This window comes from Mus caroli, chromosome X (assembly GCF_900094665.2).
Source record: "Mus caroli chromosome X, CAROLI_EIJ_v1.1, whole genome shotgun sequence".
In the NCBI taxonomy this organism is placed as follows: Eukaryota; Metazoa; Chordata; class Mammalia; order Rodentia; family Muridae; genus Mus; species Mus caroli.
This window is the reverse complement of record NC_034589.1, coordinates 44,042,484-44,069,756: the sequence shown is the minus strand read 5'-3', so window position 1 is coordinate 44,069,756 and position 27,273 is coordinate 44,042,484. Positions and strand designations below refer to the sequence as shown.

Here is a 27,273-nt window from a genome sequence, read left to right as displayed (position 1 = left end):
TAAATACCATCAAACCTGTGCTGTTTCTCCTATACCAGGCTTGCTCTGAGATTAGAACAAGCCTTCTACAGCAAGAGAATTTGATATTGATTCTCTGCTCCCAGGAACTTGGTCCCTGCTTTCTCAAACAGCTTTGCCAGCACGGCTGTCCAAGGTTAGGCAATTCAGAGTCCTTACAGTACAGCAGCCACCTCTCCAATCTACTTCATACTCCATGGTGGCTAAGAAGCTTGCAGAACTTACTGACAATAGCACACCCAAAGTAATTGTGTTTTCTGAAGCATAAAGAAGTAAATCAAAGTATACTCAAATGGAACAGATGGAAAGGGAGAAACATTCCTCAATCTCTGATTCCCCTTAGCCGGTTCCCATAATGTATCATTGCCTATGATGTATAATCTTACCATTGTTTTGCATACTAGTGCTCCAGGTCCCAAGTGGAGTTGAAAGGCTACCTGTATTTAGCTGTTCACTGCCTTTCTTTGCCTGTGTATCAATTTCTACAACTGCTTCCTCAGTTTCCCTAGCCTTGTTAGAAATGTTACAGGCCTTTGCCTAACCAATGGAGGATTGCCATCCAGTGGTGCATATGGGGAATTGCATGGCTCCCAGAAAAAGAAAAAAAATAATTGCTTGTTTGTTCCCCTAGCCCCTTCCCCTTTCTAAAGGCCATGCCCATCCATTCCCCGCTTCTGTCTTGGAGGTTAGTCTTTTCGTGTCATTCGGAGCAGAGCAGAAGTAAAAGAGGGAAATAGAAAACAATGTAGGGTTCTAGTCCCTAGCCTGGTTCTCGTCTCCCCTATCTCTGAGTGGTTTTCTGAGGGGGAAAGTGCAGCTGCCCACCTTGGGGAAGATAGTTCCAAACTGATTACATATGCATTGTGTGTCTTAAAAGAGGCTAATGAAAAAGAGTAGTTCACTACACATTAGGTACAAACAGGTAAAAGAAATTAACTTTACTAATAATTAATGAACTGTAAGTTAAATTTGACAATGGAAAATATTTTTCCACGTGACAGTGCCTTAGAAATGTCAGAGTAAAACTTCCCAGGACTGAAGAGGAGTTCGCTAAGTGCATATTTTCATGCATTATTAGCGAGAGCCACAAATTACTCAGTCTTTTTTGAGAGAATATTCAATAATGTGATGAAGAAAAGTAAAAATATGTATGTTCCTTGACCTTGCAGCTTTGCTAGCGCACATTATCTCTTAGAAAAGCTCTTAGATACAGACACTTCTGTGCACAGACCTGAAGCATCCCTTAACAATAGAATCAAAGCACAAATTTGGAAAATTTCAATTGTGCAACCTAAGTTAAAGTATAATTATAGATTACCTTATTGCTTAGGTCTTTATCTAGAATCATGTTCTTAGGGAATGCTTAAGGATTTAAAATTCTAGGGAAAGGATTGGTGTCTGTCTGTCTGTCGGTCTGCCTGCCCCCTGTGTGTGTGTGTGTGTGTGTTTGAAAATTCCTAGAAAAAAGACCTGACCATATCTCAGTCTTTTAAAAAAGGGATAAAATACATAGAAAATGGCTGAATTGGTACACTATGTACACCTCTAAAATGGAGGATTCTTGGTAATTTTAATATTTCATTCTTTTCTACATTCTCATTTTTCTATAATAAGTATGTAATATTTTTATATTTTAAGATATTTATTGCAGTGCTGGGGATGTAACCAAGGGTCATCCAACCTATAACTTCACTTTCAATTTCATATTCAGAAAAAAATGGTAGAAAATTTTAAACTGGGCTAAAAAAGTGCTAGAGAAACTTAAGTGACTGGTTGCCACCAATGGAAATATGAAAAACTTATATTCTGGAGACACAAGTACCTCTAGTGTGGATTACATCACAGCAATTCAAATCTTCTCACTATCTTCCTGGCACACATGTTCAGACAACCTTTTCTTAAATACTGTATTTAAGGAACTCACTGTCTTTGGCAACTACTTCTTCAGACATCCAACTGTAATGATAAGCCTTCAAGAATCTACTAGTTTGTATTTATAGAGTTCCAATAAGACCCTCTTGTTTCTCACAATCCTGGATGGTCAAGTGCATTTGTCTGCTTTTTCCAGATGGTAATCTTGAGTTAACTTGATTTCCAATGGTAAAGGACTTACTTCATCTGTAGGAGAAGCACTTACTTATATGGTTGCAATCCAGGTTCCTTCATAGTCAAGCTGATGTTTGGACTGAGTAGCCATCCAGGGTCTCATTTTAATTGACCTTATGCTAGCCTGCAGAAGTTCTAGTCCTTTCCTCTGGCACATTTAGATCCCTGGAAGACAGCCTCAGATGTAAGGTTGAGGCCGAGGCTGAGCAAATATGGCAATGGTTCTAGTAAGAATGAAGAATTTGATTATTTGATCCTCTGCACTGCAAATCCCACCAGCCTCCACTTGGAAACCTGCAACTGTATTTAGGAAACGTTGTTTTCATAAACTGCTGGTTGTTCAATAAGCCATAAAATAGCCAGTAGAAGATAGTTATTTGCTCTACAAAATCGTTTTTGCAACACGACTTTAATGTCAGAGCAGTTGCTGCATTTCTTTTAGTTTCCTAAGAGATGTGACACAGTAAATTAACTGTTGATATGAAAATGCAGAGTTTCCCTTAGAGCTGTCGGCAGTCTTGATCAATTCTTTCCCCCATAGTTCTGCAGTCTACCTAGGGAACACATTTGGACGCTTCCACTGCAAGGTCTAGTCCCAGAGCTATTTGGGTTTGTCAACGTCAGGAGGAAGCAACATGGAGGAAGATGATTTTGTCTGACCTTGGGAGGGTATCTGTGAGTGAGGTAAAACAAGACAAGATTCAGTCCACTGAGGGTTGTCCTTGTCCAAAGATATGACCCCCGTTCTCCATCCCATCTCAGGCTCTGTAAAGAAGGCCAGGGCAGGCCTAGAGTTTTCAATCCTGGCTGAGGAAGCAAGAGAAAGCCACTGGAAAAGAAAGAACACTGAGCCAGAAAGGACAGTTGGGGGCTCACTCAAGAGACCATGTTCTGTGAAGGAAGTTATTAGGTAAAGGCTGCCAAGACTTAACACAGAAACCTGCCCGGGCCTTGATGCAAGGGCTAGGTGAGAACACAGCCAGTAGGTCTGAGGACACTGGGCTTTGCCTGGCACCTTGCCTGGTCAAAGGGACACCTACTTTCAGGAACGGATCTCTCAACTCTGCAGGAAGTTGCATAGCCTTCCCATGCCTAATCTACTGGCTGCTGAAACTGGCACTTGCCTGTCCTGAATTTGGGGCCTTCCCTCCAACTGACCCTGTGACGATCAAACTATATTTTAGCCAGAGAAATGCCAAACAGCTGTGATTACCCCTTCTGTAGGCTTGACTGTTTTCCCAGCACTGACCAGAGGGATTCAGTTAAATGAGTCAGAAAAACAATCAGTGGATTCTATGATTGATGTTGGGGGTGGGACATGTATTATGGCAGATGGAATCAGCCTGTGAAAGGCTAGATTCCTACCCCAGTTCCAGTCTCTCTCTCTCTCTCTCTCTCTCTCTCTCTCTCTCTCTCTCTCTCTCTCTCTCTCTCTCTCTCTCCCATGCTGCTAAAATGGTGGGGTAAGGGCTAACAACCCTGTGTGTGTGTGTGTGTGTGTGTGGGGAAGCATCACATGGAAAAATGCTATCCAGCTTTCCCATTACCCTTAACATGGGCTAGTAAGTTCTCATAAGGGCAATAGATATTTCTTCCTGAGAGTGCCCAAAAGTGTTCTCTAGCAGATATTAGGATATGTAAATACGAATTACTTACCATGAAAGGATTCTTGTTAGTTCTTTGAGATTTTCATTTAAACTAGTTTGACCATATTCACTTCCAGCTCCTCCCAGATTTGACAACCCCTTTCCCTACCCATCCACATTTTTTGTCTTCATTTTGCTATTTAAAAACTCAGCAAGTTCAATTTATGCCGCCTATATGCTCCTTAATGTGATGGCATGCCCAAGATCTTTGTGTTTCATGCTAAACAAAACCCCAGCACAAAGAAGTGAAATGGATACAATGAATGGATTCTTATTATGAAAATATTTTCATCCTCAGTGATATAGCTAGAAAGAAAAATTATATTGCTTCCCTAGTGCTGACATCATCGCTAAGGTGTTACTCTGTGTCTTTAAAAAGTGTTATTCCTCCTAGAGCTGGGTGGGAGTTTTGTTTCATCTTGTGTGAAATTTTATTTTCATGTGTATGCATGTTTTGCCTTCATATGTACAGCATGCATTGTAGTGCCCCCAAAGACCAGAAGAGGTCATAGAATCCCCTGGGACTGGAGTTACACATGGTTGTGAGCTGCCATGTGGTACTGGGAATAGGCCATCACTGGAAAGAGAGGCCCATTGGACTTGCAAACTTTATATGCCCCAGTACAGGGGAACACCAGGGCCAAAAAGTGGGAATGGGTGGGTAGGGAAGTGGGGGGGGGAGGGTATGGGGGACTTTTGGGATAGCATTGGAAATGTAATTGAGGAAAATACGTAATAAAAATATTAAAAATTAAAAAAAGAACTGTAGACTTATAGAAATAGATGGTGCTCTTAAATGCTGAGCCATTTCTTCATCCTAGAGGGCTGTGATTGCTATTTATTGTGGACTGTTTATATAAGTTACATCTTAGTTACTCTACATCTAACTTCAGTTCCTTTCACCCCACTTAATTAAACATTCGCTTTATCTCAAAGAAAGAAAGCAGTCTTAGGTGCATGTCTGGTACAGAATAGTCCACACAGTCTGGACTATTTGACCCTATGTAGCAGAACCTCCCCCTTTCAGGCCTCAGGATTGCCAAACATAAGCAGAGAACATCAAATTAGCTGAGTTCTGGTACCATAAACTCACATCTTCTCTACCTTGCTTTCCCTGCCAGCTCCTCAGTGATCCTGTCACCCCAAACTCAAATAACCCCAGATTATATGAACTTCAATGTGGACAACATACTCAGAGTGAGCCTTGAGATAAGCTTCTTTCACGTCTGATGACCGTTGCTAAGAAGGCTCCACACTCTTATTCCAGATTGTTTGCCTCTTTAGATCTGAGCAATTTAATGGACTGCAAAGGCCTGACTAACTGCATGGAGTCCTTGCCACAGGCTGCCTTTTGCCATTTGATATCTTATGAAAGTCTTTTCTTGTAACTATTGGACTTTTAAATCTTCTTATTCCTGTTTTCCAAGAGGTTTTGTAACATATCTTGAATATAGTGATTGTAAACCTAGGTAAAATATGCTTTATCTCTCAATATCACTGTCTTTGGCATAACAATAATGATTCTGGTCACATACAAGCCTCCTTCCCTGGGAGGAGACACCAAATGATAGTGATGTATTAGTTGTTCAGCTGACAATGACTAGGTCATTAACAACATCTCTTTATTTTTTGCTTTTGGTTTACATCTTTCAAGTATGCTTGAAGAAGCCAAAAAAAAAAAAGGATAATATAATTTGGTTTGTCAATTTGAAATGATAAGAAAATAAATTGTGTTTTATTAATTTAGTTTTTCTGTTATCATCATCTTTCTCTGGGATTTTTTTTTTTTTTTACACACCACCCACCATCTTCCCCTCTACCTCTCACACTATTAATGTTCTTTTAGGGGTTGCTCATCTCTGTTGTTATACTATATCTTTCCAGGGATTTTTGTCACTATTCACTTATTCTCTTTCATAAGTGATGTAGCAAATTGTGAATGGTATCTAAGACTATGTAGTCAGGTTTGTACAGGCCAACAGGTCATAGTCTCTCTTTTTTTTGTAAGATTTATTTATTTTAATTTATGTCTCTGAATGTTACATGCCTACTACCCAGAGAGTGTCAGAAGAGAGCATTAAATCTCCTGAAACTTATGTAGGGATGGTATGAACCACCATGTAGTTGCTGGGAATTAAAGCCAGGTCATGTTCAAAAGTACCGTTTCATAAGGTCTTTACACTAGAGCCCCCTCTCCAGCCTTAAGCATACTCTTTTTGTTCCTAATAATTGGGCTTTGATTAGCGACGCCATTGTTTATGAAAAGACAGACTGTAGTGATTCAAACTAGTCAGTTGAGTGTAACTGAGATCAGCATGAGAACAGCAAATGCCTAGTATATGTGGAACATCATGAGAACAGAGGAGACATGCCCTCACCTCAGGTGTCTCCATGAGGAGGAGCCATGTTCTTAGGAGAATGAGCTGGGGAGGTTCTCAAGTGGATATGACTTGATCTCCTAGTTTTCAACATTTCTGGTCACTTTATTTTATCTGCCATTTTAAAATCCTGTTTTCTCTTGGCACAGCTGATAATTTACTATTTGTTGTATTGCTTTCATTCTTCTGTGGCTTCTCCATTTTCCCCTTTACCTGGAATTTCTTAGTCCAGCAAGGGTAGCTTGGTCTTCTGCTCCCTTGTTTTTGCATTTGTCTGTGAGGGCAGCCTTGGTATTTGTAGCTCAAACCATCTTCAGTTTTTAGTTTGGAGAACTCATGAATATTCTCATAGTCACTATTGTCAGTCTTCCATTCTGACAATTTCAAGTCAATCATAGAGGAGAAGTAATATGAAAATAAGAAAGTATCATAAAACCCATTATTTTGCAGAATTAAGCATTTCATATAATGCTAAAAATGTTAAACAAAGCAATTAATGGTCATGCTTCCCCTTTCAATTAGTGGAAATACACACACACAGAGAAACTCTCATTATCATGTCGGACTATTCCTTTTTTCCCCACCATCTGATTATCTAATTGCATGGAATTTTTTTCTTTAAATCACGAGATTTTAGAGTTTATCTAATATAGTGATTTGAGAGAGAGAGAGAGAGAGAGAGAGAGAGAGAGAGAGAGAGAGAGAGAGAGAATGAGTAATTTGCTAGGACTAACTATCTCTATGGTTACTTTTATAACCATAAAGCAAAGATGAATTTCATAAGGCCTAGGAGCAAATGACTGATGCAAATCTTTACTCAGCTTTCACTTTGCGTAAATACCCTAATTGTTCTGAGTGCCAATTGCAAAATGGAGATAACTCTATTTTTAAGGTTTTATTGCTAGGATTAAATGAGAAAATACCACAAAGCACTTAGTAGATAGAGTCTATCATATCACTGCAGATCCAATGTTGATACATTCTAGATGTTTCCATTTTTACTGTTAAGTCATGTATATGATTTCTAGAACCTTTAGTCTCTGAAAGAGATTTCTACTGTTCTGGATCCCATTTTCCTATTTTCAGATTCTAAGCCATCCATAATTTCAACAAATGTCTAGAAAATTTCTGTAAATGTGAATGGCTCAGAGTTACCCAAAGATAAAACAGAGTATTCATCTATAAAGGTCTGCGAGGTAGCTCCTAAAACAATTCTTTGCTGACTTTAAGAGGCAAAGTAGCCTGGCATTGGTGATACACACCTTAAATCCCTGCACTCAGGAGGCAGAGGCAGGTGGATCTCTGTGAGTTCAAGGCAAGTGTGGTCTACAGAGTAAGTTCCAGGACAGACAGGGCTACACAGAGAAACTCTGTCTTGAAAAACAAATCAAACAAAAACAAAGCATCAACATGAAAAGAATCAAGCAGTTCTCGATTGGCTGGTCAGATTCATGACATGTCAGAAAGAGGGGTCAACTGGCTCATATGTCAGTTTGAGGAATAAATCATACTGGATATTCTGCTTAATTTCCCATTTTCTTCTCACTTGACAATATATCTTTGTTATATATTGTCAAGGAACAATTTCTGCTTCATGGGCAGAGTTAAAAGGTCCTGAAGGGACCAAAAAATGCTTGAGAAATAGAAATTTCTTGACCTACACAGTTCTCTAGCAGAATGGGACTAACTTTATCACTATGGAAAAGGGGGCTAGGGCACTTGACAAGTTTCTGATCGTAGAGGACAGAAAGGAAAGGCAGAGGGAGAAGGGTTCCTAAGGTCTGATAGGTCAAATGTATTTGTTCATTGCCTGACTTAATAGATCTCAAGCTTTATGAACTACTTGCTAAGACATATCAACATCATTTTCTAGAGAAAAATCTCTTGTGTACTGTATGGTTGCATCACTTGTCAATAAAAATACCTGTGGTCTATAGGAAAGAGTAGAATAGAAGGTTGGACATCTGGTAGGTAGAAAGGATTCTGGGATAGAGTCAAGTACAGGAGGATTGGTCCCCAGAAAGAGAGGAAGAGGGTTATATGCAAGTAAGGACCAGGTGAACAGTCACATGGTAAAACTTAGAACAGAATAACAGGATTATTAAATTACAAAACAGTTGGTGAATATGTCTAGCTATGTGGTCTAGGTATTTGTAAATATATTCCAGTCTCAGAGTTATTATTTCCCAGGAGTTTGGTGCCAGGAGGGAAAACATGCGCTTAAGAAAACTTCCTACTACATTCTTTAATGTCACATACAGGGTTAGCCCTTTTCTACATTCTCCTGTCAAAGCAGAAAGAACTTTATAAGTATATCTGTATGGAATATAAGGAAACTGAGGCTTTGAAAGAAAAGCAAATCTCTGTCCAGGTTATTTGACCCACAATAACATAACAGGCACCATTTAGCTGGCTTTGTGTGAGCACTGGGCACCAAAAGAAGATGAATTGTATTTTCCTATACACGCTTCATAAAGGAAATGTGTTGTTGTCTTTCTGCTTATGATCACCAGAAGCTTAATTTTTTTTCACTCTTAGAGGATGGCTGCACAAGAATTAGCAGCCTACTTTGCCTGACCTTTATAGTGTTGATAAAGGCAACCTTGATTCATGATGCATGAGCTGTGGTCTTTGAAACCGATAAGAAATGTTTTGTTCATTGAACATGCAAACAAATTACTTTCCAAGGGCTGAAATTTAAACTGACATTAAGCTCCAAGAACATCTATATTTAATTATACATAAAGGCCAGAAAACAAATTGTGGCTTTAAAATAGTCCAATTAAGAGAGAAGTCCCACCTATGCAAATAATTTATTTCATGACAACACTACCCTTTTAGTTTTGGCATCATTTGTCTGCATTAGCAGCGTTCGCTTCGACTATATTTCCAGGGAAACCCTGAAATTTGAACTTCTATTGGAGATAATCAGCCAACAGAGTTTCCAGGGAAGGCTGATGCTATAGAATCAGGAAGTATGCTGGCTTCTAACAATGCTTGCCTCTCAGTAGGAGGAATACTAATGAAATGCTATCTATCCGTAACCATATATTTCTCTCAGGATGTGACTAAGGGGTGAAAATGTAGTGGGAGGAACACAGGCAGGAAAAGCATGGGGATCAGGATCTTAAATCTGACCCAGAGCAATTCTCTTCTCCACTCTTGACCTGGGGTTCCTCACCTGTAAATTCAGAGGCTGGAATTTGATGGCCAAGTTGGAAGAAAACAGGAAGAATTAAAATGAAAAGCGAGACTTAAATAAGAAATGGATTGGCTGTTTCTAATTACCCCTTGAGCCCCCCCCCAAACACCTTTTCACAATACACAAATGCATTCACTAGTTTTTCCTCCTAGCCATGCCACAGTGTGGTATTGTGAAGCGAGCGCTGGACTAGGATCATGGTGGCGTGTTTCTTGAATAATTAATATGCACAAAGGCAAAACTTCTCCATTTCTTACAAAGTGAGACTGTTTGGTGCTCATTGTTTCCCCAAAGCTGTATATGGGTATAGTGAGCACATGCGGTTCTCCTATGAGACACAGCTCTGTAGGTGTATTTTTTTATAATTCTGATGTGTAGTTCTAGCTTAGCATCCTGACTGGTGTGGTCCTTTGGTCATCCCACCACTACTATTCTGAGACACAAGTGAACAGTTCCTGGGGGACTATTTCAAGCCTTCTGTGTCCTGATGATTCTGATCTAGTGATATGGGGATTAGCCAAATGTGTTTTCAGCCTGTTCCTTCCCAGCAGAGTCTTTTCAGAGGGAGGGATGTTTGTGTAGGATAAGAAGGTGGTGGGCATGAGACACACTCTGTGGAGTTACCATATGGCAAGCTGCCAAGACAACTTTCCAGTTGTCAGCCATGTGAACTTTCCTTGAACCATACAGGGACCTGATTAAATTAATGGATTCCCAGCTTTTCAAAATCTCTTCTCTGGTGGGTTGCCTGTTGATTATCAAGGTATTTAAAGAAGGCAGTGGTACTTTAAATTCTTTATCTTAGGGAGATCAGGGCCAGCCTGAATTAAAAAAAAAAAAAGACAAATAAGGGGGAAGAAGCAAGGGGAGACTTTTGCCTGCATATCTAGGCCAGTTTAGCAGAGCATGCAGATCAAATGTTCTTATAGAGCAGAAGCAGGAAGAGTATGGAGGTGGCTTGGGTTGGACTTCCTGGGGCACAGCAATTCATAGCAAAGTGTTGCACAGCAGGATAGCATCATAACTTTAACTCTTTCAAAGCCTAAAGTTTTCTTAAACACTAACATCCCTTGTAGCCCACCAACTACCAGAGGTAGTGGAAAAGAAAGGATATGGGGGGGGTGGCGGTAGACCTGTTTTATAAAAGGTTCTTTGGAGCAACTCCCACCTGTGTTGTCTGGAAATTAGCTGTTTGGTGCACAGGTTAGCAGTGGTAGCTTGATCCACTTGCCAACACTTGATGGATACACCAGCAGTCCAGTTGGGTTGAGTTGGGATAGCAAACAAGAATCAGCAATGGTGGTACTACCTAGCAGAGACTGCCAGGACTCAGCCTTGGCACAAGCTAGCAGGAGGGACCAAAAGGGACTCCAGGAGAATTTCTTGACTATGCATCTCTCAGCGAAGCGAAGATCACTGAAGATGTGAAACCTACAAGTGTTGAACAGCTAGCTCTATAAGCAAGCCTAGCTCACCCTCAGCCACTGTACGTTGAGTCTTATTTATACCCTTCAAACATCATATGTCCTCCACGGGTCTTGCTTCAGCACCTGTCTTGCCTCACCATGTCTCTTGACTCAACACATCACTGTGACATCACTCTGCTAATCAGCCCGCGTCCACACATATGGCAAGAAACTGCAGCACACCACCAGAAGTTTTTTGGTGCATTTCTCTCTGTGGAGTTCCAACAAATGGAGCTCAACTACGCAATGTAAGGCAGACCAATACATGGGTGTTGTTAGCAAAGACTCCTTCCTCACATGCTTGCTTTAGCAGAATATCCTTTCACCTGTGTCTGCTTCAGCTAAATGTTCCCTTGGGTGTTTGCCCCAGCAAAACACCATGCAACTGACTTTCCAAAGAACTCTTAAATTTCCACTTCAGGAGAGCTCAATAAATGGAAGGTACCAGTGTTATTTTTGTAGCATCCAGTTACAAAGGAGCTCACTGTAGATCCAGATGTGACCCCATCTGTTCTTGACTTACACACCCAGAGCCCTTTCCTAAGTTCTATGGTCTCTACAATGAAGGTATTAGACTCCCATTACTCATTTTCCTACTTGGTCTCTCAGAGTTCCCGATAGGAAGACTGGTGACTGCCTTCAGTTTCTCTAAATGACCACCCAGAACCTCAGGGTGTCAGGACACAACTACCATTCAAATTATTTTCTAGCTCTGGGCATGATGCTGCATACCTATAATCAGAAGTGCTTAGGAGCTGTAAGCAGAAGGATTATAAATTTGAGTGCAGCCAGTGCTATGTAGCAAATTAAGGGGAAATCGTTTATCATCATCAGTTCTCATGTTTTTCAGCTTCAGGATCCCTTCATTTCCCCCTACCCCCGAATTATCAAGTACTCCAAATTGTTTTTTGCTTATGTGGGATATAGTTATAAATATTGACTGTGTTAGAAATTAAAACTGAAAATTTAAAAGACCTGTTAACTCATTTAAAATGAGGATAGGATACCTATTAAATGTAAATGTTTCCCCGAATCACATAAAGACTAGTTGTTATATGAAAAACTAGCTGATTTAGAAATCAAAAATTATTAGCAAAATTAGTGTTTTGTATTTTGCAAATATCTGCTATTTACCTTCATAGGAAAGTCATTGGTTTTCATATAAATGCATTTATTTTAACTGATGTGTTATAGATTGAGTTAAAGTATATGAATAGAATCCAGCCATATACAGGCAAATATCCCAACACTGGAGTCAGGGACAAGACATATGTATTCCAGGGGTTCTCTGGTCCACCAGCCTAGTCTAATTGGTGAGCCCTAGGTCCTAGAAAAAACCTTCTTGTTTCAAAAGGTCAAAATGGATGACTCCTGAGGAATGACTCCCAAGATTGACCTCTGACTGGAAAACACATAGTCAGCAAACAAACAAACAAACAAACAAAGGAAAAAACTCTACTAATATAATTTCAAAACCACTCATCAAAATCTCAGGTTAATTGAAGAGTCAAGGATTCTGAAACAGATTAGGATCATCAAGATTCTATTTCCAGGCTTCCTTTCCTTTCTTCTTAACATGTTGAGGAGGGACATTAGGCTTGTGCCTGAGCCTTTCCTGAATAGTGACAGGTATGTCATCTTATCGGTGACAGTTTCAGTGCCCGAAAATAGCATGTAATGGCTTGAACGATTTAATGGCATCTCAGAATGTGGCTGAGCTGCCCAGAGAGTGATATAGACTGCAGGAGCCATGGATTCAGTAGTCATCCAGCTGTCTGATCACTGAAGGAGAGAGACAGGCCATAAGGGCAAGTTTCAATGATATACTCACATGCCATCATCTTGAGAGCTAGATATTCATCATTATTATTTATTTCCCAGATCTACATCAGACCTTTATTCCAAGGGATGGAAGCTGGTATCAAATACCGTGGGATCTAATGGCCTGCTGAACCCACTGAAACTTGTAATTTCTCATGGAACAGAGAAGGCAGCATCATTTCTTCCCTTCTTGCCATAGTCAGTATTGATTTTGTGACATTTACTTCAGAACATCACCAGGGAGTTTGTGGCTTTGGTTCTTACAGTTGAGAACATTTCTCTCTAGGTCCTCTGCTGAACTGGATGCTATGATTCCCATGGGCATGAATCTAGGGGACAGGTCCACATCAATCAAGTGGACCTTTTATCTCTAACCTCTAGTCCGTGTGCATGCACAAAATACACTCCCTGAGCTGTGGAGGAGGGGAGAGCTTCCACTCCTATATGTCCCTGTTTGCTTTGTTTTTCCTGCTGGCCTGAGCATTAATTAAGAGGTCCAGACCCAAATGCCCATCATTACAGCCAATCATTTAGGCTAATTGGGTGTCACCAATTTAATGGAACTTTTCTCTGAGAGTTAAAAATAGAGATAAAACCCAGGGAGAATGTGAAATCTTGTACAATACTGATGAGGATGTAAGATGGTGCATCTGCTGTGTGGAAGACTTTGGCAGTTTCTCAAGAAGTTAAACATGCTATTACCATATGATTCACTGTTCTGCTCTTAGGTATAAATCTAAGAGAGATGAAAACACGTCTACACAAAAACTTGTATATGAATTGTCATAGTTGCATGAATTGTGACCGTGCCAAACAGAAACAGGCCAAATGCTCAAAAGTAGGTGAATTGATAAGCAAAATGTGTTGTCTCCATCCAATGGAATATTGTTCAGTCATAAACAGGATCAGATTTTTGACATGTGCTACAACATGAGCCAGTCTTCAAAACATTATGCTGATTAGTAAGATATGCCAGATTTTTAAAGGCTGCATTATATGATTTTGCTTATATGAATCATCACAGCAGGAAAATCCATATCGACAGAAAACACATTTCTGGTTGTCATGCACTGAGTTGTGTGGAAGATGGAATAACTGCTTAATGGGTACAAGATTCCTCTTGAGGTGTTGTTTTGGAACTAGAGAGAAGTGATGACTTCACAGTATGTGAATATTCTAAATTCCGCTGAATACTACACCTTTAATCATTCATCTTAAATTGCATGGATTCGCCTTAATTTAAAAATACAAAACATCCACAAAGCCCACCTGAACTCTTGACTACTGTCTCCTCTTTGATTGCTTTCCCTCATGAATGTCTGTGGAGTCAGGAACCGAGTTCTGAGCTATGAGGAACAAATAAACCCGGGATAGTTTACAGGTATCTTCAGGAGTTGTGTCTGGTGGAACCAGCTCATATAATGCATGGTTTTCCACACTCCTAGCTTCATTGTGAATCATGGAAGATGTGAGTCATGCTTAACTCAGTTTTGCATTCCATGCGCCTGAAGTTTCCTAGTGCATCAGAGACACTCAATGGAGCTTTGGGAAGGAGGGAGCCAGGGAGGGAGGGAGGGAGGGAGGGAAGGAGGGAGGGAAGGGGAGAGAGAGAAAAAAAGAAGAAGAAAAGAAAAAGAGGAAGGAATGGAGAGGAAAGAAAGTGCCCATTGTATTTCTCAGTCATGTCTATAATCATAGTGCTAGTAATAATTGTACTACATTATCTACTCAGGATAGATACGTGGACTTGATTAGGAAGTGAGGATAGAGTTGTAGATGAATTTTACTCCTTAAATTTTTTGGATATGAAACCTTTTGGTTATGAAAAGGAGGGATGGAGGGACAGATATGGTATACAACACAGATGAATCTTGAAAACAATATGCTAATTGGAAAAGGCCAGTCATAAAGGACAACTACTACCATATGTCTCAGAGGGACAAATCCATAGCGTCTAGAACTACATTTATGGCAGTCAGGATATGGGATAGCAAATGCATAGAAAAACTAAATGTAAAATATCAAGGATTTATTTGGGAAATGATTAAATGTTTTCAATGTTAGTTGTACATTTCTGTAAATATACTAAAAACCATTAAATTGCACACTTCAAAATAGATGGGTTGAATCTGAAATGAAATTGTTAAACTTACATAAGTCAGAGGAGTAGAGGTTACATTTTGAATCAAAGGAAGATATGTCTGTAGTTTGGAGAGATGACCCTCTCAAATGTAAAGTACATGTACAAAGAGTTTGTAGAGAAAGGTTCTTTTAAATTGGGTCTCGTTTAAAGGAGAGAGTGACGTGCGTTTCCAGTTCATTACCCACCTGATAAGGGGCTAGGGTCAGAGCAACTGAAAGCCAGAGTGTGAAGGGCAACTGCCAGAAGTTGGTAGTTAGAGATTGATTGTAACATATGTCAAATAAACAAAGATTTTATTTTCACAAAACCAGCTGCCTGGTGATTTCTGCTTTGCAACAGAGTTCCCTATTGTGATAAGGAGAAATGAGCACGCCCAATTATGGGCCACCTCTCTAATTAGCAAGTTGTCAGGTCCAAAATTCAAATAAGAAATACCAAATTTCCCTTCCACTCTTTGGGTATGTGCTCAGAATTTTCATATTTACCACACTCTGATAGGCTACTACAGGGCTATCACAAGTGAATAGTAGGTGGGACTCATGTCAACATGAATGGAGATATTTAGGTAGTATCTCTGGATGCAGGCAGCATCTATATCCCTTGCTTTTCAGTATGAAGACACTCCCATAGCGTCACCCCAGTAAGCTGAGAGATTGGATACCATGATCAACATCTCCTATGTCCAGGGAGGTAGCCTTAGCAGCCTGAGGAGGCGCACCAGAACCCAAGGGGGAACTATAAATCATTTGACCTGACAGATCCTTCTTAGGGCATCTTTTTTTCCTTGAGTCCAAGAAAACAAGGATAACCAAAAGAGTTCTCAAAAGGCTGAGCCAAAGTACAATCCAAAGCTTCATTGGATCTAGGTTAGCCAATGAGAGTTCAGATTCATTACAGCAATTGCAAAATTGGACACACAAAAATTCAGCATGTACTCTTTTGTACTAGGAAAGTAGGTAAAGAGAAATGAGGTGGTTCCATACTGTTTGTGTGAGCAGCTCACAAGCTCCTTTCTCTGCGTGTTTACTGAAGGGCAATGGGCAAAGTGCTTCACTTCTTCGAGGCTCAGTTTTGGGGCCTGAGCAAGAAGATGGGAAAGGATATCTTAAAGTTACTGTCAGAAAAGAAAGCTTAGTCTTCATTCTGCAACCTGATACCAGCTTCCCCTGGTCCCTTTGCTGCTATCCTTCCCTCTTGCAGGGGTTACTAGAGGGTTTTTTTTTTCTCTTTTCTTTTGATGAGAAAAGAGTGGTGTTTTATAAACTCCTAAATGCAAAGTGTAAGGGCTAGGAGAAGGTTTGGGGCCCATGCTTAATGCTCTGGCCCTTTATAGATCCCTTTCTCTCTCTGAAGCTATAAATTAAGAGTTTGGATTTGATGGTCTCTTAGGAATACCTTTCTGTTTGAATAAGTTAAAACTAGCTGTGATCAAGTGTGCATGGCCTGCTTCACCATGCCTTTCATGCCAAAACCTATGATTTTCCCAAGGTGTCAACTCATCCTCTTACCATAGGCACACAATCTTCTTCCAGCCTCCTCCGTCTGCACTTTGGTATCCTTGACCTACATATCTGGATTCTTTCTGTTCATTCTAATCATATTCTTGTATTGATAAAAAATAAATATAGAAACAATAGGGGGAAAAGTCTGTTCTTCCCCCTCACTGTTCCAGAGAGACTAGATCTGCCTGCCAATTCACAGTCCCTGAAGGTACCGGGCCCACCCACAGCCACTTGATTTATGTCTAAAGCACAGCACAGGTCCCAGGAAGATTTACACTGAGCTCTCATCCAGGGCCCTTGTGTTCAAGTGGTTTGCACGCTATCCTGGAATTCAAAATGAAAAATAGTCCCTTGAGAAGCTTGAAGAGAGGCATACATGGAAGCACTTTGGACTGTGCAGTTCCCAGCTCTCAGTGGAAGTGTGTTCTGCCTAGCTGGATTATATACAGTGACCCTTTCAATATCAGGGCCACATTGAGGCAAGCACAGAGTCTAATGGGCAAGGCATAGTATTCATGGCTGGAGGATTGAACGTTTCTGTCCCAGTAGCTTTACTTATTAGCAATATGACCTTGAGTGAGTTGCATTTTGAGACCCGTCTATCTTCCCTGTGAAATGAGAATGATGTCTACCTCGCAACACCGCAGTGCAAGTAAAATCAATTTCAGTTAGATCTACTTAGTGGCTAATGAGCGTGGGGACAGACATTCTGTGATTCTGGGCTTGAATGCAGACTCTACCACTTACTGTGCTAGTCCCTCTGAGCTCGATTTTTTTTTTCTTTTCTTTTTGCATTCTTTTCTTTCTATTGAATTTATTGTTTGCTTTTTTGTTTGTGTACACATTCATATACATGCGTATGCATATGGCAAGGTCAGAGGAAAGCTGGAGAGTGTTGGCTTTCTTCTTACTCAGGTAGGGTCCGAGGGGTTCAAACTCAGTTTGTCAGACTGGCCAAATATCATTTTACCTCCTGAGCCATGGTTTTCTTACTGCACAATAATTTTAGACTGTTTTCTTTGGATTAAATAATCACTGTAAAGCATACAGTGTCTGGCATAGAGGAAGTCCTCGTTACATGCTAGTTAATGATAGGAATATTGTTATTTGCTCATTAAGGGGTAGGTCCCAATAATTCTGGAAAATATGTTTTTTCTAGTCTATTCTGCAAATGTGCCCTGGTTTGATATTTTGAAGAGTAAACCACTGAATATTTTTGGTCCTGATTTTGCCCCATAGTCCACAGAACTGTTAATTGTTCATTCAAAAAACGCTTCTATGGATAGCGCAGGAAAATTTAATTAGGAACACACTGTACATGCTCTATTATTTATTTATTTTTTGATTGTGTGATAAAATACCATCACCAAAAGCAACTTACAGAAAAAAGGTGTTTATTTGAGCTATGGTCCTGGAGGCAAAGTCTATAAATGCCTGGGAGGTATGGCAGCAGGCAGGAAAAAAGTGCTTGCTGTTTGACTGGTGTGGTGGCTTTGAATGAGAAATGTCTACTCATAGGCTCATGTAGTGCAACACTTGTCTGTGGTTGGTGCTGCTGTTTGAGGGGGGTTATGGGAACCTTTAAAGGTTTTTGTTGTTGTTGTTGTTGTTTTGGAGTTTTCTTTTGGTAGTTATTTTGAGAACAACCCCAGAAATGTTTTGTTTTGTTTTGTTTTGTTTTTGGGGGGGATCATATTGGAGGAAGTACATCTCTGAGTCCATGCTTTGAGATTTTTATAGCCTTGTTCAACTTCTATAGTTATTCTCTCTCTTTCCTAAACATGACCTCTCAGCTCCCAGTTTCCCCAGAAGACATAGGCCGGGCAAGTGGAGGCAAGAAGAGCAGTGGCCCATCAAAGCCCTTGTCACACAGCTTCTTTTAAATCATGAGGACCAGCACCCAACTGTTTCATTTACTTGATCCTATATATTGCATCTTCAGAAACACCTGAGCAACATGTAGCTCCCGACCCCTAAAATGAAGAATGTTGGGTGTGTTCCATTAAACAGATATTTTATGGCTCATGTAGTTTGTGACTTTTGCTAGGAAGTGCTGGGATCACAGAGAGGTCCTAGTTCTGTTGAGGAAAATGAGACTGACAGTTTGAAGTAACCAAAGAAGAGGTACCGTGGTTCCGGAACAACGTTGTGGGACTCAACTCTAGTTCACCATTCACTTTTCACTTGGCACTAGTTTGAAGGATGTTTCCCATCAAATCCACTGTTCTCACCATGATGTGACTTCATCAGAGACCTAAGCACCCCACCGACCCCCATCCTTGCTGAAAAGGACTGACATATATCCATTACTCACCATCCCATGAGTCTGATTCTGTTAGTGATTTCACTAAACAGTTTTTGGGAATGATCGATCTCAATTCTTACGTTAGTGCTGGACAAATGATTCCTTGCTAAGGACCTTGTGCAATCCCCGTGGTTGAATATGCTAACATGAGTGAAGCAGTTATACGTCATGTTAGCAATTTACCAACCTTTTTGTCTGTGTCAACACAAACTATTAGGAATACAATGAAGCAGAGCTTTGCATGGCTGACTGTACAAGATCCAGTGGAGCGCTTTCTGCTGGTTTAAATAACATGCACTGTGGATCTCCGAGACCCTAACCTCTTAAGCCTGGAAGTAAAATAGGAGGGAATAACTCCAAATGTTTACTTATAGTAATCTAATATTGTATTACATACTGTAAGTGCCGTTTTTTCTAGTCTCTCTTACAATGGACAGCAAGTCTGTCACACTCAGGGAAATTTCCAAGGGACTCTTGATTCTTTTACTGCTGAAAAAGTATACAATGTGACCAAATTGAGGAAACATATTATAAGGTCCCATCCTACAACTACAGGGAACTCTAAGGCATGTATGAAAATACTTGCTAGATTTCAACTGAAGAGTCAGCTTGTGCTTGCACACATATTTTAGACTTCACAGGCATCCTGCATCATGAATGCTAACACTTCTCAGGAAGCAGGACAGCAGATTTTCTAAAGCTGGTGCCCCCCTCCCATTTTGTTTTGCTTTGCTTACTCCATTACAAAACACCCATTTCCTTGCTATGGGAAAGACTACGTTGATAAATAGGTGACACAGAAGTGCCTTCAGATGGCCAAGGGCAAGTTAAGACTGACCCCGTTTCCCACCAAAACCTGAGAATTCCTTGGTCCCCAGGTTCTTAATTGGAACATCACTAGAGGGCACTCTTATGATGCCAAAGTGGGAGAATTTTATTCAGTTCTGGTGTGTGAGGGTGGGAGTGGGGGAAGGTGAAAGGAGGGTGGTCTGCTAAGAATGCAGACAACAAAGAGCTGAGAACAGGCTTTTGCCACTAAGGACTGACTCGCTTGACAGCAGAGAAGAAATTCCTTATGTGAACAGGCTGTGCAGCAAGCTTTCTCATCAGATCCATTTTGTTTCCAAAACGTGATTGGTGCTTCAGCAAAAAAGGGCTCATGTATTTGGCATTGTGTTCCTCAAATGAAAAGAATAACGGAATAGTGGAGGGTAATGAGAGAAGTGATCAACTCATAGGCAGCAGTCAGACTGTGAGTGAGAAGTTATCAGAAAGAATAAAACTGTTGTTTCTACATACACAGCTATAGAAATGAAGAATGAAATATCCCTTGAGTCTTCTGTAGTTGTTTTTAGAGTCTTTTGCAGTCCTAGCACTTTACTTGTTCTGAAGTGTGGTGTGGATGTGGTTGTGTCTGAGAGAAGATGCTCTAAGCTAGTGGTTCTCAACCTTCCTAATGCTGCGATCCTTTAATACAGTTCCTCATGTTATGATGACCCCCCCCAACCATTACACTATTTTAGCTGTTAGTTCATAACTAATTTTGCTACTATTATGAGTCCTAACAAACATCTGATATACAATACCTGGTTGGGGGTCTTGACCCACAAGCTGAGAACCATTGTTCTAAGAAGCCTCTAGTCCACATGGTATGAGTGACATTCTATCAAAATGGCCTTGGCTCTGCCACTGCTATGCTCTGTAGTGAGTCCCTGTCCCCAGCCTGATTTCAGCATCCAGAAATGTTGGGTGACTTCAATAGTCCCTAAAAAAATGTCATCCAGTCCTCAGAGTGTCTGTTTACATACCCTCAGAGTGTCTGTTTACATACCCTCATTTGGTAGAGTCTAAAACTAGGCTTACAGTAGTCAGAGATATGGAAGAACAAGTGTATAGGGGACTCAAATCTAAAATGTCAAAGATGAGTGGTAAATGCTGAAATAACTTTCTGTATCACTTGTTTATAGCAGCCACTTGTGTTCTGACTCAGACATGATGTGATAGGCATCTTGGGATAGGTGCTGACTCTGTTACCATTAAAGGTGGTAATGAAAGGATTTGCCACCCCCAAAACGCTGATGTGTTCATATTAGTCACTTGTTTAGGTTTATGGCTCTCAACAAATGTAACCTCAGAGATTTAACATACCAAGTCATCAATAGAATCCCTTAAATTGGCTTAATATGCCCCAGTTAGGCAGCTCCTAGCTTGTGTGCTGAGTGCTGTCGAAATTCTCAGGCAGGGCTATTCAAAGATACCTGGGGAGTTCATGGGCTGTCTGGGGATTTGATAAAAAGAGGAGGCTACTGAGGAACAACTTGTCTTCCTAGCCCTTGGCATGAGGGTCTCTTAGAGAAATTCAGGAGTGTTTTTGTCTAGGTCTCTGTTTATTAGACTTGAGCTATATAGTTCACTTAAAGTGCCGGCCTAAGCCAAGTTTATCACAGAGTCTTAGACTATTATAGTAAATAGGAACTAGGGAAAGGCACCAGTTGACCATATTACCCAACTAGGAATGTGTTTGCCAAAGTTTTGAGCCAGATATTCGGCAGTTCTGAAATGAGGACCTTAATTATTGCATTCTAGTCCAAGCTACCCATATTGCATCTAGGGAATAAGCAACCAATAGCTATGAATTAAACGCACCACTATTATTGATCTGTGTTGCATCTCATGTTATTAAGGGGTTATTAAAAAAGACTTCCTAATTGTCAGAGGGTTGAAGGTAAAAATCAATGAACAGTAATTACTATGGTCCTAAAAGACTCTGTAGTCCTATGACTATTGCCAAAATACAAATACCAGATTGAAATCCATGTTGGCTGGCAGAAAATGGAATGACATGGGGTTAAGTTTGGAAACCAACTCAAGTGCCTTGGAGAAAAGGGAGGTACTGGGAAAGGAACAATCAAAATAGACTCAGAGGACTTCACAGTTGTGACAAAGCCTGTGGCTTGTGAATTAAAACGGATAATCAAAGTGTACTTAGGAAAGATGATCTGGACTACAGTCTTCTCAGGCTAACCATGAGGTACCCTGTTGTTCTGTGTGGCAAGCATTATTTCATGTGGACTTGGTATAGACGGAGAAAGAATGCAAAATGGCCAAACAGTATAGGGCACATCCTTCTACAATATTAAGAAGTGTGGCTGGCTATTGGTATATAGGTATTTGGGGGGCACTGTTTTGGACAACTTGATTCTATTCCCAGTGAAAGATGGCTCAGTAACAGAGGCTGGAGAGCTATTGCTGTGGTCTGCCAGAGTCACTATCATTTGGGACTAGTCTCATTTTAAAAGTAATTAATTTGATTTTATTTTATATGCATGGTGTGAGAGTGTCAAAGCCCCTGGAACTAGAGTTACAGACAGTTATGAGATGCCCTGTGGGTGCTGGGAATTGAACCTGAATCCTCTGGAAGAACAGTCAGTGCTGTTAACTGCTGAGCCTAGTCTCCTATTCTCTTATCTAGTTTTTCTCCTAGGTAAAAATTCTTCTACATAAAGGTTATTGCATGCTGACTCTGATTCTTGTCATCTGCTACAGAATGTCTATGTATAATCTCAACTAATCATTACAAGTAACTTGAGAACTACCCTATACTCAAACTCATTGGCATGCTTACAAATGACCCCAGGTTTCTGCTCTGACTGGACTGGTTTCTCTTCTAATTGGGCTTCATTAATAATAATATATTTTATACATATTGTGTATCATTATTGGTACAGACATTATAATTGTCCCATCTTGTAGGCAAGAGAGTTGAGCAGGTAGTAAATGACAGTACACTGATACCCAATCTGTATAATTCCTGGGCTTATTTTATGACCCCAAACCTCTGCTAAAAAGCAACAGTTTAAAGATTTATATAAGGGGAAAAAATGAGTTGTAACAGGACAAGCATCTAGGCCCTTCTTTCTGGCTCCCCCATCTGTCTGAAGCAGTTTGAACAATCTTTAACATAGGGTTTTGTAGACATTAGATATATTTCTAGTTATAGGGAACTAATTAGCTTACTGAATGTAGAAAGGGTTTTATCATCATTAATTGCTGTTTGTTTACCATTAGCATATTTTACATTTGATTCTCAGAAGCCAAAGGAAGACCGTAGTATAAAATAGAAATAAGTGTAGTGAGTTAGTTGACTGGGAATCTACTAGGTTGGAGCAAGGTGACACTGGAAAAAATGTCCAGTCAAAGGCACAGTGGGGACGAAAAGAGAGGGAGAAAGAAGGGGGAGAGTGAAGGAGAGAGGAAGAGAAATAGAGACAGTAACAGAGACACAGACCAAATGTACCACTTGCTTGGAAACCATTTGCTTGGAAGCTCTGAAGCTATAGTAAGCAATTGCCTCCTACAAATTTGCAGTCAGACCAAATGTTGCTGTAGCAAGAGATTTAAGAATCCTTCACCAAATGAGAACATCCTTTATTTGCAATTGTGTGGCTATAAAAGTCTCTGCAAATAACACTGTTCTCACCCCATCCCAGGCTCTTGGCAGTTAAACCACGTATATAAGGAGAAAGAAAAATTGGAGTAGGGAAATCAGTCCATCAGTTGTTGATTTTTGATGGTTTCCCAATTTTTGATGTAAATTTTCCACCATAAAGAACCAGCCACTTTGCATATTTAAATAAATAGAGCTGTTTCCCAAAAGAGAACAATGGCCAGCCACATTTCCATTCAGATACTGTTGTTTTGACCATGTATCTTTTGCTTGTGCATGCAGGGTTGCTGGGCTCTCTGAACCACCACTAGCAGGTTATATTGATAAAACAGCTAGACTAACACAGTTCCAAAATGGAAAGTAGAGAGATGTTAAGCTTAGAAATGGGGTGCTTTAAGAACTAGCTTGTTGAGTGAGTTCACCTCCAAAAAGTCAGTGGAAAAGATTATTGCCTAAGATCAAATGAGTCATTGGGAAAATTGGAACCAGAAACCAGGAATCCTGATTCCTGGGCAAGAGCTCCTACATTTTGATTCAGTTTTGCTTTTCTTAAGGTCTTGATTTGGGTCTTAATATCAAAGTGAATTGCTTTATTTTTTTTCTGAAGCACCAAGAACTAACCCTAATAATGTACATACCAAAGGTAGGTGCCATAGTTGGAGATTCCTGCTTCAGATGAAGCCCTCAGAAGTCATTTTTCTCAGTGGTCTAGGTACTTCGAAGTTCCCCAGACTCCAGTGAAATAGCCTCAGTCATCCATGCCTATGCAATCCACCCTAATTAAACTCAGTGGGTCACAACAAATAACCTGAGAGTAAAAATAATCATAACTTGAGCAAGGGAAATCAACAGGAAAGGGGGGGAATCTAATAAAAATGCATTGTATCTATGTATGAGATAGTTGCAGAAGAAGAGGTGAATTCCTCTCTAGTCTTTCAAAGTCTCAAGTACTCCCACATTCCCAGGATTCCAGCGATAGGTATATTGCTTTCATTTCTATCTTTTGCTTTGCCTGTTAACTTGATATTTTTAGATAGCTGCTGCCTTTTGAAGGTTGATCCCATCTTCTTGATCTTAACACAGCATCCAGGTCCTGGACTGAATATCCAGGACTCCTTTGTCTTCCCAGGCCTGCTGTTTTCCCACAATGGGGCTTGCTAAGGGCTAATGAGTTTAATCTCAGCATGTCACCTGAGCCACCTCTTAGAGAAAGCAATAACAGCCAATGAGAAAAGCTCTATTAAGACGTGGAACTGACATATTATTGTCTTCTTTTCATAGTTTACTTTTTAAAATTCATACTACATCCCAATTGTAGCCCCCTCCCAGTCCCACCCTTACAAATCCCTCTCCCCATTATCCCCTCCCCCTCTCCTAAGGGAAAGGAAAGTACCCCCTGGGTACCACTGCACCCTGGGACATCTACTCCCAGCAAGAATAAACACCTCCTCTCCCACTGAGAACTGACCTATTATTGACAGGCCTTGTTTTCACAACCTTTCAAAAAGCACTAGAGGCTCATGGGACAGCTAGAAAGAACCCTAAGTGATAGCCTTTGGGGAGGGCTTTTAAGGGGAAGAGACCATGCCTTTATACTGTTCCTTCTAATCAGAAAGCAGTTTCTTCTACTACAAATGTTGACTGTGATGCCATTGGGTATGTTCTCCATACATAAAGAAAAGAATAAATAAAACCAGGAGAAATACTTTCACATATGGTATATTTCTGGAGAATCCTTATTTCAAGCAGATGGCCCACAAAATATTTCATAGGATTGCAGACTTTGCAGAAAGGAAGGATTTTGTTTGTTTGTTTTATCCACTGTTATATCCTATAGAAATTCCTGGCACATGTTGGATAATACATGTAGTTTGAATGACTCTTCATGATTAAAGGATCTTTTTAAAGGACTTCATTTGAGAACCATTCCAAAGGGAGAGTTTATGTTCAGTTGTGTAAAGTAAGTTTTAAAATTAATTCCTTTTCTTCTAATCCAGCTTCTCTCTCTCTCTCTCTCTCTCTCTCTCTCTCTCTCTCTCTCTCTCTCTCTCTCTCTCTCATTTATACTTACTTTCCCCCATGGCTTTGACTCACCTGCAATGGCTGTCCATGCTTTTGATTGATGTCCCTGTAACATCTTCATGGCTCATCACTGAATACTGCACCTCTGGCCATCTGGACACTCAGGTAAGGCAATGAACTCTTTACAATCTCCTCAGTGCAATCACTGGGAAATGCTAACAAGCAGGAGGGAAGTTTTCCTAGAAATAAAAAGAGATACTCTCAAGAGATAGGACCTCCCTGATTGAAGTTAAATTTAACCCAGCCCTGATACAGATCAATAGATCACTAGAAATACTTACATCATTTGTGGATTTCCATTTGGAGAGTATAATAAAAATTATGGTTTTAGAAACTACTGTATAATTTACTTTGGAAATTCCTGGACCTAAAACAAAATCAATATGTGGTATCATATTTTCATTTTAAAAGTGTTCTCTTATTTCTGTTTTTGACAGGATTTTCATTTGTCTGTATTTTCATCCAAAATTTCTATTTTCTTTTGTTCACCAGGCCAAGTGTGGTGCAAGGGCTTCTAGGCTGTCTTTATTGTATGAGGATGTTATGTCATGGGGCAGATTAGTATGCTCTAAATTTCGTCTCTGTTGTGGTTGGAGTGAAAGATAATACATTGGGCTTGGGATATAAAGTCAATTCATTGGGGTATCTTGTTGAAAGATTTAGTGTCAGAACTCACCAGGTATATCATGTTGGTTTCTCAGGACACTTGTTTCCCCAGAAGTCTTAACAACCGAGAAGCAGGAAAGTGAGGTATAACTACACCAAGGACTCAAGAATTTTAGAAAGCTGTATACTGTTCCCCAAGTGATGATGCAAGCAAGGCTCTGCGGCTGGCTATGCTATTTAAAGATAGTCTTAACTCACCCTAGAAGCCTGAACACAGTTTTGATGTAATGAGACACTTCTCCCATAACAGCGTGCAGGCCCTTATAACATTTTTTTTTTTTGTATGCACAAGGAAGTATACAAAATTGTAGTGCCCCTTGTTGTGGTGTAATCAAAATCAGAAAGCTAACTGAGTCTCACACTGATCTGGCACAACTTCAGAGACAGACGCTACTCAGATGAGACGTTAACCAAGATGGCCCAGTGGTCAAGGAGCTTGCGATCAAGTCTAAGGGCCTGAGCTCAATCTCATAAGCTTACATGGTACAAGGAGAGGATAAACTTTTGCAAATTGTCCTCTGGCTGCTATAACACATATCATGGCTGTCCTCTGACTGCTATGCACATATTGTGGCTGTCCTCTGGCTGCTATACATATATCATGGCACAAACACATGCACGTGTACACACACACACACCCCTAAACACTCAAATAAATGCAAAAGAACTAAAAGAAGTTCACACTGTAGATTTACTGTTTTGTGACTCCAAAGACCTGTCTTATGAGAAAGATCTAAGCAAGTTTTATAAATGGAGAGATATATTGTGATATATTGTTTACTTACTTTGATGGATATCTTGTGTTTGGGTACCAGACACCATAGTAATGATTATTTATCACTTGTGTGTGTATGTGTGTGTGTGCGGGCGTGTGCACACACATGCATGCTTTGAATTTCCATCTCATTGAAGAGTGTAAGCAAAGTCTAAAAGTTCTTTTCATTTTTTTTATGTGTTCATACATTCCCAATGATGTGAAAAATCTCCCGTAAGTTCTTTCATTGAAGCATTTCCATTTCATTCATGCTCCAGGGTTAGGCTTGGTCTGGGTTTGGGTTTCCTGGTTTTTCTGGTTGCTGAGTTTGCCACTGCCCCTTGAGAAAGAAAATGGAGTTAATTTTTGTGGTAAATCCATCGTTCCCTACCCTCAGCAATCCAGAGGCTGGCTCTCAGTGTTGCCCTTCTCCTTTTAGCCTTAAAATGAGGCTAAATTTAAAATGAGGCTTAGATTTAAAATGTCCCCACTTATTATAGGTGAGCTAATGGAACTCAAAATGGGAAAGCCACCATGAATTATTTCCTTTCAGTTTAGGAAACGATAAAAATATAACTTTTCTCTTGGCAAGCTCTTGCTACTGGTTTTACTGTTCCTTTAACAGGTGGAGGATTTTTCAGATTCTAGACGCAACAAGGTAAGCAACAATGTATTTTAGTTTAACAAATCCCAAGGAAGCAAAATAAGAGAGAGAGAGAGAGAGAGAGAGAGAGAGA

General features: G+C 40.2%; 1 protein-coding gene across 5 annotated transcripts in view; it reads left to right on the top strand.

The window, feature by feature from the left end:
• Positions 1-27,273, top strand: part of Hs6st2 (heparan sulfate 6-O-sulfotransferase 2) — a 279,976-nt gene that overhangs the window by 174,808 nt on the left and 77,895 nt on the right. For 3 of the 5 annotated variants that reach the window (XM_021153458.2, XM_029473695.1, XM_029473696.1), the window contains exon 3: positions 27,162-27,194. The exons of the other annotated variants lie outside the window; for them this stretch is intronic. In XM_021153458.2, coding sequence (XP_021009117.1) covers positions 27,162-27,194 — 33 coding nt within the window. The remainder of the gene's footprint in view (positions 1-27,161; positions 27,195-27,273) is intronic. 5 annotated transcript variants of the gene reach the window in all.